The 12,148-nt window shown below is 35.1% G+C and overlaps 1 protein-coding gene across 3 annotated transcripts in view; it reads left to right on the top strand.

The window, feature by feature from the left end:
• Positions 1–12,148, top strand: part of NAV3 (neuron navigator 3) — a 617,699-nt gene that overhangs the window by 381,850 nt on the left and 223,701 nt on the right. For all 3 annotated transcript variants that reach the window (XM_047741951.1, XM_047741949.1, XM_047741950.1), the window contains exons 6-7: positions 5,286–5,354; positions 8,531–8,670. In XM_047741951.1, coding sequence (XP_047597907.1) covers positions 5,286–5,354; positions 8,531–8,670 — 209 coding nt within the window. The remainder of the gene's footprint in view (positions 1–5,285; positions 5,355–8,530; positions 8,671–12,148) is intronic.

Consider the following 12,148-nt stretch of genomic DNA (forward strand, 5'->3'; position numbering starts at 1 on the left):
ATAAATGAGAAAATAAATAAACTGCAGATCACTTAATAAAGACACAATGAAGATGAATTTTTTTTTCCTTCCTTTAATATACTTCTGATAAACTCTTTCTTAAAACAATCCCCCTTGCTTAAAAGTTGGAGATATAAAAAAAAAAGTTGGAGATATAATAAATCATTGTTTGATAATACTAGTTAGTAAATACAAATCAATTATTTAGTTACTGAACACATTATAAACCCATGAAAGGAGCTGAGAATGCAAAGTGGACATAACATAATTCCTGTCCTTGTAAATAAAACAATCTTCTCAGGACGCAGATATTTACCATGATAAATTCCCACATTAACCTAATAATTAGAGGAGAATTAAGATTTGTGGACCAGGAGAGGACAAAATTAACTCTGGGAAACTTGAGAAATGCTTCAACAAGAAGGTGAGATTTGAGCAGGATTTTGAACTAGCAGTAGGATTTTATAATGCAGGGAAGGGAAGGACTGGCATTTCAGATGAAGGAAACCTCATGAGAAAAGCCATGGACCCACAGGAACAGAGGCCATAGGCAAGGAGCAGAGGTGTGGTGACAGTGGAGAACATGGTGTGGAAATACACTGAGTGGATGAGGCTGTAAGAGTCTGAGGGGACGTACTGAAATATTGTAAACCAAATCACAGGGCTTGGATTTTATCTTGTGGACAACGGCGGTCAACAGCAATTTCAAAGAAAGCAGTTGGCATTCATTCTTCCTTGGGAAAGTTCATTCTGTTGACTGAGAGGAATGATTTGATTTGTCTGGGAATAAAAATGGACTGAAAACAGTGAGACCAGTGAAGATGTATTATTAGAGTCTATAAGAGAGATGACACAGAGGAAGAAAAACAGTAGGTAATGATCAAGACAACTCCATATTGTTCAGTGGAGAAAATGGTGACAGTCAAGTTACATAGCAAAGTTGGAGAGAGGATGATTTGAAAGAATGAAAATGAGTTGTTTTGAACATTTTTGGAATATCTGGGAGAAATCTAGGTGATCTGGGTATAATATTTAGGGATCTCAAGGTGATATTTAAGAAAGAGATTGAGTTTAGGATTGAGATTTGAGTATAGAATGTAGATCTGAGATAGAAAGAATAGAGGGGTAGATCAGCTGTTCCCTAGGGTTACAATTTTGAAAATACTCATGGTAACAGTACAACAATTAAGGAGGGGTGGGAGTGAGTCAACAGTTATTTGGGAAGTAGGAGTAGCTGCAGAGGTAGCTGTTGCATTAGAAAAGCTAAGTGAGATAAGGATTTCTTTTTTTTTTTCTTTTTTTTTTTTTGAGATAAGGATTTCTAAAAGGATGATATCAATAGTATCCAAAGCCCCTAGAGCATAGATGATGAAGCATGACTCCCGAGATGTTTAGATTATGCTGTTTCACTTTAGAAACTACAAAGTTTTTTCCTCCAAAGTTTTATCTCCAAGGTTGGATATTTGTGGGTATTCTGTAGAGCACAGCTTTTTCAATTCTATTATGCATCAGAATCCTGTTAAAATGCAGAGACTCTGGGATGAGACCTGAGATCCAGTACTTCTTTTTTTTATTTATTTTTTATTTTTTAAAGATTTTATTTATTTATTTCACAGAGAGAGAGATCACAAGTAGACAGAGAGGCAGGCAGAGAGAGAGAGAGAGAGAGAGAGAGAGAGAGAGAGAGAGGAGGAAGCAGGCTCTCCACTGAGCAGAGAGCCTGATGCAGGACTCGATCCCAGGACCCTGAGATCATGACCTGAGCCGAAGGCAGAGGCTTAACCCACTGACCCACCCAGGCGCCCCGAGATCTAGTACTTCTAAAAAGTTCCAGGTGATACCAGTTTCGTTGGTCTTTGGATAACACTTTGAATAGCAAGGTTCTGGCAATTGGTAAAAATGTGTAAGTTAAAATTCAGGATATGTTTACATTGAGAAGTTTTTCTTTCCTTATAATAAGTGGATATTATAGTTCCACATGGGAGTTTGTGATAAAGGTAGATTAGAAAGTTCTGGTAGTTTGGATCTTTCTTTGTATTGAGCACCAGATGAGTTTCATTTTTAAAAATTCATTTGGGACGCCTGGGTGGCTCAGTTGGTTGGATGACTGCCTTCGGCTCAGGTCATGGTCCCGGAGTCTCGGAATCGAGTCCCGCATCCGGCTCCCAGCTCCATGGGGAGTCTGCTTCTCCCTCTGACCTTCTCCTCGCTCATGTTCTCTCTCACTGCCTCTCTCTCAAATAAATAAATAAAATCTTAAAAAAAAATAAATAAAAATAAAAATAAAAATTCATTTGACTGTCTCTAGTCTCCTTTCTTGTCTTCCATTTTAGGGAAGTAAAAAAGTACTCTCTTAATATTTTATTTTATCAGATGAGCAGATACTTTTTTAAAAAAATATTGTATTTATTTATTTGACAGAGAGAGAGAAAGATCAGAAGTAGGCAGAGGGGCAGTCAGAGAGAGAGGAGGAAGCAGGCTCTCTGCTGAGCAGAGAGCCCGATTTGCGGCTCGATCCCACGACCCTGAGATCATGACCTGAGCTGAAGGCAGAGGCTTAACCCACTGAGCCACCCAGGCGCCCCGAGCAGATACTTTTTGATAGAACCCACAAGAAGTCTCAAAATATGCATTTCTTTTGTGCTTCTGTTTCTGATATTTTTACCACCCGTTAGCTAGAAGGAGTCTCATTTGGCAATCTTTCCAGGGAAAAAATACACTATCCTCAATCCAGATATTTTGAAAATTCCTAGTTTATTAGCGTTCTGATTCTATTTATCTTCCCTGTCTTGCCTCAGAGCTGTGTCTACATGTTTCTTGTGTCTGGTTTACCAATAAATTGCATGAGCTGTACCACCTCACCTACTCTGTGACTAGACTGTAAGTCTGAAATGTGGGATATAGTATTGCAAGCAACTATGGGGGAAAAATAGTGGTTTTCTACTCAGTGTGGAGACAGAGCCAGGTAGAAGATTAAGAAAAACAAAAGGACCCAGAGGCATTGTGGGAAGTGTTGTGGGCTTGATTTAGTGCAATAAACAAGGAAATTGGAAGAGGACATAAATGTAAATGGATTTGTAGAGTTGAATCAGAGTGACAGCCTACTGACAATAATTAAAAGGAAAAAGAGAAGAGTCAACTACTGAGGTTTCAAGCCCATTGGACTAAAGAAAATGATGATCCTGTGAATAGAAATCAAGAAATTAGAGGAAGGATCCAATTAAGACTAGGGGGTTAAAAGAAGGAAAATGGTGTTTAAAGTGGTGACTCTGAAAATCATAGAAATGGACATCTTTTCCCCAGTTGATATTGGCAGTTGGGAGTGTGACTCACATATTAACACTTGTTTATAGCAGATTTTACTTAAAGTTTGAGGTAAAAAATGAATTGCTAAGCGAAAGAATGCATGCAAGTGTTTGAGGAAAGAGGACCTATGAAAAATCATGCCTTAAAGAGCTCAATAAAGGAAAAGGACTCAGTGAAGGAAAGAGAAAATGAATGAGAATGATGGTGGGCAAATCAAGTGAGCTCACTGGTATTACCATCTATGAAAGAGAGAGATTCACAAAGGCAGAGGGAACAATATGGGTCAGATAAAAGATGTTGGAGTATGGTGGAATTAACTAAAGTCCTGTGTTCTTCATACAACAGTTTCACTAGTGCAAGGGAAGCAGAACAGAAGCCAAGTTTCAAAGGATTAAGTTATGAGAATTTGGTACAAAAATCTAGGCAATGTGTAGAATATTGTTCTCTCATAATAAATTAGAAAACACATGTGGGCCATAAAACCAAACTGATTTTAGCAAGTCATTTGACCTTTCTAGATTTTCTTCCCCTACCCCACTTCTATCCTGGAAATTATTGAACTTCCTTAAAATCATGCAAGAAAATGCTATGAGATGGCTTCCATTCCCTGAAGGAAAGTACATTGTTTCATTGTCATTTCTCCAGCCAATATTTGTGTTCAATTTGTAGAACACAGGGTAAGACATAGTAGTGAACCTTGAGGTAGCTCTTTCTCTGGATTGACAAAATAGACTGAGAAGTTCACACACAATAAATATTTCTTCACTTTGGGTGCTTGTATTTGAAATTTAGATTTTAAATTAATAATCTCATTTCATTCAGACACTTTGGTTTTTATTTTTACATTATTCTCTGGTATCATTGTTAACTGAAGCAGTTGGGAGAATTTTCTCAGTGCCCAATGTAGTTAGGATACAGAATTTATTATATGCAAATAAATAATATATATCGAATGTGGAAAAGTAAGTGTTCTGAAAAGCTTCCTAGCTATGAGGATATATTCTTTTCTGTTCGGGCTGTTTTTAAGGGCCTTCGTGCTCCCTCACAATTCACCTGAAAAGTGATTCTCCACTCAGGCATCAATGGCAGGATATGTGAACATGTTTCAGATCTAATTGGGTCTCACTGTATCCTTCAAAACACTAATTTCAGAACACTCAGGTAATTCAGGAATTAGTTTAAGTGCAAAATTTCAGTTTTGTTTGTAAAATATTCTCTGTTCTTCAGAACTCGGTTTAAATAATGCTTTCTTTTGTGTCTTTGATCAACGATTTTGATTTAAAAATTATTAAGAACTACAACTCAAGAATGCCCAGAAACTGTCATTAATAGTTGTTCAGTTGTTCAGTTGGAGAATTTGACTCCAATTTATTCCATTTAACTTTTACATAGTTCTTTCTTTAGAAAACCATCTTGTTTTGTTCGCTTCCTTAAAACTTTCTATCCAGGACTTGAGATCAAACAATACATTTGTCAGAAACTACATATTTTAGTCACTTGGTTTTGGAAATAATATTCAAGTGAAAGCAGCAAATTTGAAGAGTTTACTAAAGAAAATAATGACTCTCATACTCTTTCTGTTCATTTTAACCTCTTTGAGAAAGAGCTCGTTGTATTATGTAAGGTCAAACTTCAGCTTTCCTGAAATTTTTCCAGTCATTTACAAAGGTTGAATTTCTTTATGAAATGAAATACTACTCAAAATAATATGAACACTATCACATGGCCATAATTTTAAAGTCACTGATGACACACTTAATTCCAATGGGTGGCCTGCATTGTTTCATAGTGTGTTCATTAATCAAAGGTCACAGTATATATGTTGCATTATCACAATTTTCTAATTAATTTATCCTTTATACATGCTTATACATGTTCCGATCGCATTTCATTAACTCATAGTTTTCTTGTAATGTTGTGCTTTCTTTCCATGTTCAAAGAATCTCTTTAATTCAATTTCTCTGTTTCTCCTCATACAGTCTGGCAGCCAGATATGCAACTCAGTCTAATCACAGTGGAATTGCAACCAGTCAAAAAAAGCCTACTAGGTCAGTTAATATCTCTAATTTATTGCTTGTTAGTGATGATAAAGTAACTGCCCAGTGATATTTTGTCCTATCATACTAAATTTTTTTCATAAATTACATACTTCTGGATGAAAAGTTTAGAAGACTGAATTCTTCCAAGTGGATTTCCGTATGCATTTCTCCGGGATGAGCATGTCTGTGTTAGATCATTAAATGGGTTCTGACTTCTTCTGTTTTAGTTTTGTTATATATACTATTATGACTGGGCTGAAGTCTAGCTTCTAGGCTTAGAGAAAGTCAAGGAAAAGATGACTTTGAAGGCCCCATTCCTTCCAGGTTACAGAGTCTGGAAGTTACACAACAAAAATGTAATTGTTTTTGGAGATGGACATACATTAATTTCTGCACATTTTGAGGCAGAATTGAGAAATACTGACAGTTTTTTGTGGGAAGGTTAGCACCAGGTCACCAAGTTAACCTGGATTGTTCCTTTACGTATAATAATATAAAGTTTTGCTTCTTTATGACATACATATTTTAAAGACAGTCTGTTATAGGAAATGACTGTATGATGTACTGTTTGGAAAATGCTGATAGATAAATGTATATTGAAAGTGTATGATTTATTAAAAAAAATGTTAAGTTGCCGAAGGCATGATCGTACAGCTGAGTGAAGCCACAGCAAATGTGTTTTGCACCCTTGATTATTATGTGATTATATGTGACATCTCCCTCACTGGTGGCTTCCTAATCACTGCTCTGATAATGTATCGTATTATGCAATGTTTGACCACAAGGACTGCTTATGATGCCTTGGTGTGAGGTATGTGCTTTTTCTCTTGCCTTGGTTTTCGAAGTTATGTTCATTTCCATAGTAATTAAAATGATTCTGGAGAGAAAAATTTAAAGGGCACTTAATTTAAAGTAGGAAAAATGATGTAAATTCAAATGTGCAAAAAAACAGTGACCTGCCTTGTACAGTTTTTATTACCACTTATAAGACTCATGCATATAAAATATATTTTAAGTACATTAATTTAATAGAACATTTCTCTCTCTCTCTCTCTCTCTCTGTCTTTTGTTGGCTTCATTTTCATTTCTCTTTTTATTACTTTGATGAATGATCTGGATCTCTGGCTGCCTGTCAAATTAGGGTAATGAGAAGAGCAAATGGATTTTTAAATTTGTTTTAATTTGTTCTTCGGAAAACTAAAGATCACTTGCCTTCATGGGTCACAATAAAGATTAAAATGCATTTTAATTGCTTTCTAGAAACAGGTCAAGTTTCATTGCAAGCAGGGCAAGTTCTGTGACAAAATTTGTTTATACATGTGAGTTTGGAATGAACTTTCTAAGTCTGTAGCTGTGTCTGCAGGGATAGTTCTTGGATTTATTATGATTGGGGCATTTGGCCAAATTAATTAACTGAGTCCTTTTTCAGAGTGCAGTCATTGGTACTCAAAATTCCTGGTGTCTGTGGTTTTGTGCTATACTTACATACCCTGTAGATCCATCTGAGCAAAAGTTAAATGCTGGAATCATTTGGAAAAGTTTCCAATCTTGTACATGGCACAGCTTCTAATTGGCAAAACAGCTGAAGGAACTATTTATTAGCCATATGTATTTAAACTCCAGAATACAGTCAACATTTTGAAACTATTAACTATTCCAAGAAAGCAACACTTCTGTTTTTAAGTTGGTATTTTTATTTTCCTGATGTTCATTCCCTGTTGCAATACCTGTTACTATTTTAAAAAACAACTATGAGTTTTAAAAGTTTGATTTCCTAATAATTTATGGAAATAATATATTAATTATGAAGGTGAATTAAAATATAAAAATAGTAACAACTGATCTTGAAATTGTGATATATCGGGCACAAATATAGCAGGTATAAACACTCTGTCATTTTAAAAACTTAGTATAGAGAACAGTAAAAATTTCTGTGCTTCATTTATAAGGCCTGGAGTTTCATTTCTTTTAAAATAGAAATTATCTGAGCAGTACACAGTGACATTCACATGGTGGCAGCAAATGCTAGCAAAGAGGCTGACATCCTTTAGTACCATGTTGTTAAATATGACTTAGAATGCCAATATTTGTTTTTAATTACTAGTTCTTAATTTATCCAGATTGTTTACTGTACATATATAATATGTTAGCAGGGTAGAGTAAAATACAGTGATTGTATATTGTGGGCACAATACATGAATAATTGATACTTGAAATTTCAAGATGGAAACTGCTTAAACAGTGACGGAAATGATCCACACTGATACTTAATTTTGGTCTGCATAGAATAACTGCAGATCACAACCTAACGTCAAACTTCCCCTAATTTTAACACAGTCTGCCTATTATTTCCTCTTGTCCTGTCTTTCATCCCCAAAGACTAGCTGAAGTCACTGTCCCTGTAGGTGTATTTTACATTGCCATTGTTAACAGAGATTTTCTGCTTCTGAGACCTGCATCCTTTCTTGTCGTATCACCTTTGTGATCAGCTGGCCACACTTGTAAGATAATTAGCTAATGTCTAGGTGCTTATTTCTGGCAAAATGATTAAAGAAAAAAAATTTTTTTGAGGCAGACCTGTAAAATACAGATTAACTCGTGACTTTGGTCTCTTCATCATGCTTGAATCGGAATAGCTTACTACCTTAGATGTGCAATAAGCATTTGCTATTAGCAATTTGTTCAGTAACTTTAAAACTTCTTGTTATTATCAAGTTGACTTATTAGGAAACCGCTATCTAAGAGAAAAACAAATGTCCCATACATCGAAAAGAACAACTTAACCACAACTGCAAATAGGTGATTAATACCTCGAGAACACGATACACTTGTGTGATTTCCCTTGCTTTTCATGTAATTGTTACAGTATTTTTAAGTCAGGGTGCCATTCATCAGAGGTGTTGTAAGTATGACTTTTTTAGTTAAAGGTTATTTTATTTCTAATCGCTCTACATTCTTAGTATCATTTGAGGGCATGTTTATTGAAAAGTGAAATAAGATTTTTCTGAAGATTCTTAATTCTTGTGTTTAGCTTATTTATCGCTTAAACCACCATTTTCTGCTAAACAGATTTTAGAACATCGTATGTTGTGCTTTTTCCACTAAGCCTTCCCCGATCAGAACCTCTTACCCCTTATCTTTTTGTGATATACAAAAATGATGTAATTTTTCTTATACTATTTCAGGCTTCCAGGTCCCTCTAGGGTGCCAACTGCAGGCAGCAGCAGCAAAGTCCAGGGAGCCTCTAATTTAAATAGGAGAAGTCAGAGCTTTAACAGCATTGACAAAAACAAGCCTCCAAATTATGCAAATGGCAATGAAAAAGGTAAGTGTTGGTCTGTTACATCATTATGGCACAAGTCTAACGTATTGGTCTTGTAAATTACATGCTAAATCCAATATTTGAGCAGTGTTAATGCCTTTTGGAATGGAGTTGTTATCAGTGTGGTTTCATGTTTTCTAACTGCCCCCTCCTGAATTCCAGTTTTCTTCAGGGCTTTTTTTAATCTGAAGAATATTTTAAGAGAGTAAAACTCATTTATTTTAAAGTGGCTAATTATAAACCCGAGTGTAAAATCTGTTTCCCCAAAACATTTCCTCTTGGTTGCATATAAATAGCACTTTCTTTTGTCTTTTTATGTTTTAGGAAAAATTATTATAAAATCATAAATCTATAGTAGGTTTGTTTGAGTCTTTAGCTTCAGTTGACATAAATGCCATAAGTGTTCTGGGCATCAAAACTTGAGTTGTAATTAGGAAGGGTATTTAATCTTTGATAGGAGCAGGACACAGAAATAATATGATCTTCGTTTTCTTTAAAGAGACAAATTATCCATGTTTGTTTTATTTTCTCGATTAGAGACAGGCTAGAAATACCAGATCACAAAATCTTTGGGAAAAAAAGACACTTTGTAGAAATCTGTGTTAAAGGCAAATTATATTTTAACCAGATGATACACAATTCTCTGTGTTGTGCACAGTGTACATTTAATGAGTGGCTTGCTTGATACATTACACTGTGGAGCATGGGTTCATGTAAAAGACTGTGCATTTCACATCTAAACCACAAGAAAATCAAGAACCTATACTCTCGTAGGCAGAGTGACTGTGTGAGGGACTAAAGCCTGTGGCTGGCTTTTGAGGTAGTCTCTTCAACTCCAAAGAACTTTAACTTCTCTTTATAGTATTTAACTTTTCATGCAACAAAACAAGAAGTTCAGAAGTAACAAACATGCTTAGTTAGTAGAATAGCTGGCAAATTCAACCAGGTAGGAACTTTTTTTTGCTCAAATTAGATCATTTCAAATTGTTTCATACAGATGATGTGATCCAACAACCTTCTCTAATTTAGACATGAACTGACAGATAATCTATGAATCAGACACTTTAGTGAAAGTTTCTCATGCTTTAAAACAAAATTGGACAGAACATAAATCCCTGAAAGCAGGGCAGTATGTCTTGATCCCTAGAATATTCTCTGTTCTTGAGTGGAGTGGGAAGAAAAGAAAATAATGTATAATTGGAAGTCAGGAGTTTGTCTTTAAAATTTAAAATAAAACCTCTGATTTTGGAACCTAAGAAATTTTACTGGACACTTATACTTTTCCTAAGGGAAAGGGAGACAACAATTACAAAAACTTTCTTCTTTGGTTTGTGACTTTCCTAGGAAGTGTCATACAAAGTCTGTATGTGCTATGAAAGTCTAAAGGAAAGTTCATTTAGATATACAGTGTGTTGGATGAACTGTTCATATACCCAGCTTAAATACAGGATTCTACAATTATGTAATATTTTTGCAAGAACTACTAATAATATTGGCAAAGAGATTTAGAAATGCTTTAGATGATCTAACACTTTGGTATCATAATGTATCTGAAATTTTCAGTCATGTGAAAAGTTTTTCTGTATTTCTGGTGTCTAAAAGTAAAAACCTAAAGGTAGACAAGGATTTCTATTTTTTCATAGCCATTCAACCTCTCTTATGAACAAAATTAAGTAGTAATCTTTACAATACCCACAAGGTGGAGACAGACAACATACATTATAAAATTTTTAATTCAAAAAAGCAGATTTCCTTAGGTCCACATCTACAGCAAAATACCAGGGTTTTCATTACTTTTAATTCCCAAATAACTAATCATTCAATAGAATTGAAAGATTTATAATATGTCCAATATAGGCATTAAATGTCTGAAAACAGCCGATAAGAACTGAAGCATAAATTGCATCCTGTGACTATTACATGGCATTTTCTATTAACGTGGAGTTACAACTTTAGCAATACATCCAATATCAGTGTTTCTAAATTACCATTCTGTCATGCTATTTTGTATTTCTAAAATATTATCTTGGCACCTGGGTGGCTTAGGTGGTTAAGCATCTGGCTCCTGATTTCAGCTCAGGTCATGATCTCAGGGTCATGAGATGGAGTGTCACATCAGGCTCCACACTCAAGGTGGAGTCTGCTTGAGATTCTCTCTCTCTCCCTCTCCCTCTGTCCCTTCTGCCACTTGTGCACACACACTCTCTCCCTCTCTCTTAAATAAATAAATAAATAAATAATTAATTAAAAAAAAAATTACAAGAGCAAACAAAACAATAATAAACATCACACACAAAACAATTTATAATTTACTCTTTAGCCTATTAGAGTGATCTATCATTTTGGATAGGAATATTTTATTTAATCTTTTTGACATGGATATTTATAGTGGTAGCACAATCTATATAAAAATAGAAGATTCCTCTACTGACAAAGTGATCTCTGTCACGGACTGGCCTGCGTACATATCCTAGATATGATCAAGTAAGGTGAAAACTAAGTCAAAGTTTTCGAATATCACACTATTATAATGACAGAATTCAGAAAGTACTAACTTGAGTATTCTAATCAATTGCTATTCCTTTTTTAGTTATTAGAAAGCATAACATATAAATTTAACAAATTAAGATGTTTTACTTGAGGGATTAACCAAATTGTCTGCAGTGTGTTCCCCAAATGCTTCTACGTGGAAATATACTTTCTACTTTCTTTAACAAGTCTTGGGTGATGAGTTATATGAACCACTTGAAGAATCTCTAGAATTTGTGATAGAAAATAAAGACTTATTCACAATTAAAACAGTTTCATTTCCCTATCAAAAAACATACTGTTGAAAGCACAGTAGCTTTATACCTGTATAGCATTGTAAAACTAACTTATTTTCAAGCTGTGTGACTGATGAAAGGAAATAGAGAAATCACAAACTACCACTTCGAAAAATCCATCTAATATCATCGTGCTACTAATACAATTCAAGAACTAGGGTGTTCATTTCACCCTTTTACCAAATGAGTTCTAATGTCAGTGAATGGAGCCATAGCTGCTCCTTTGCAGAAAAGGCCGCAAAGAAACGTTGTAATAGTCGGAGGCCATGGGGTGGCACCCTTCTGCTGAAATGGAGTGTGGGAACAGATTTTTTTTTTTCAGAACAAATGGTGACGTGAATATATCGCTGTTTGTGGAGAATTTCTTCTGAGAGTCTCCAGTTTCTTCTCTTGGTGACCTGCCATTCAGATACTGACAACGAGTAATACGTTCTGATGCCTGCATTTATCAGTTTGCCTGTATATTATGGGCAAGATGTATGCTTTAAAGAAAAATTAAATATGTGTTCCCTGGAAATCAGGGATCACGTGAAAAGAGTGCCCTGGTTCATTTATATCTACACTTTCCATGTTTGAAGCAGCTTTTTTTTTTTTTTTTTTTTTGTCAGAGAGAGATCACAAGTAGACGGAGAGGCAGGCAGAGAGAGAGAGAGAGA

The sequence above is a fragment of the Lutra lutra genome, chromosome 8, assembly GCF_902655055.1.
Source record: "Lutra lutra chromosome 8, mLutLut1.2, whole genome shotgun sequence".
NCBI lineage: Eukaryota > Metazoa > Chordata > Mammalia > Carnivora > Mustelidae > Lutra > Lutra lutra.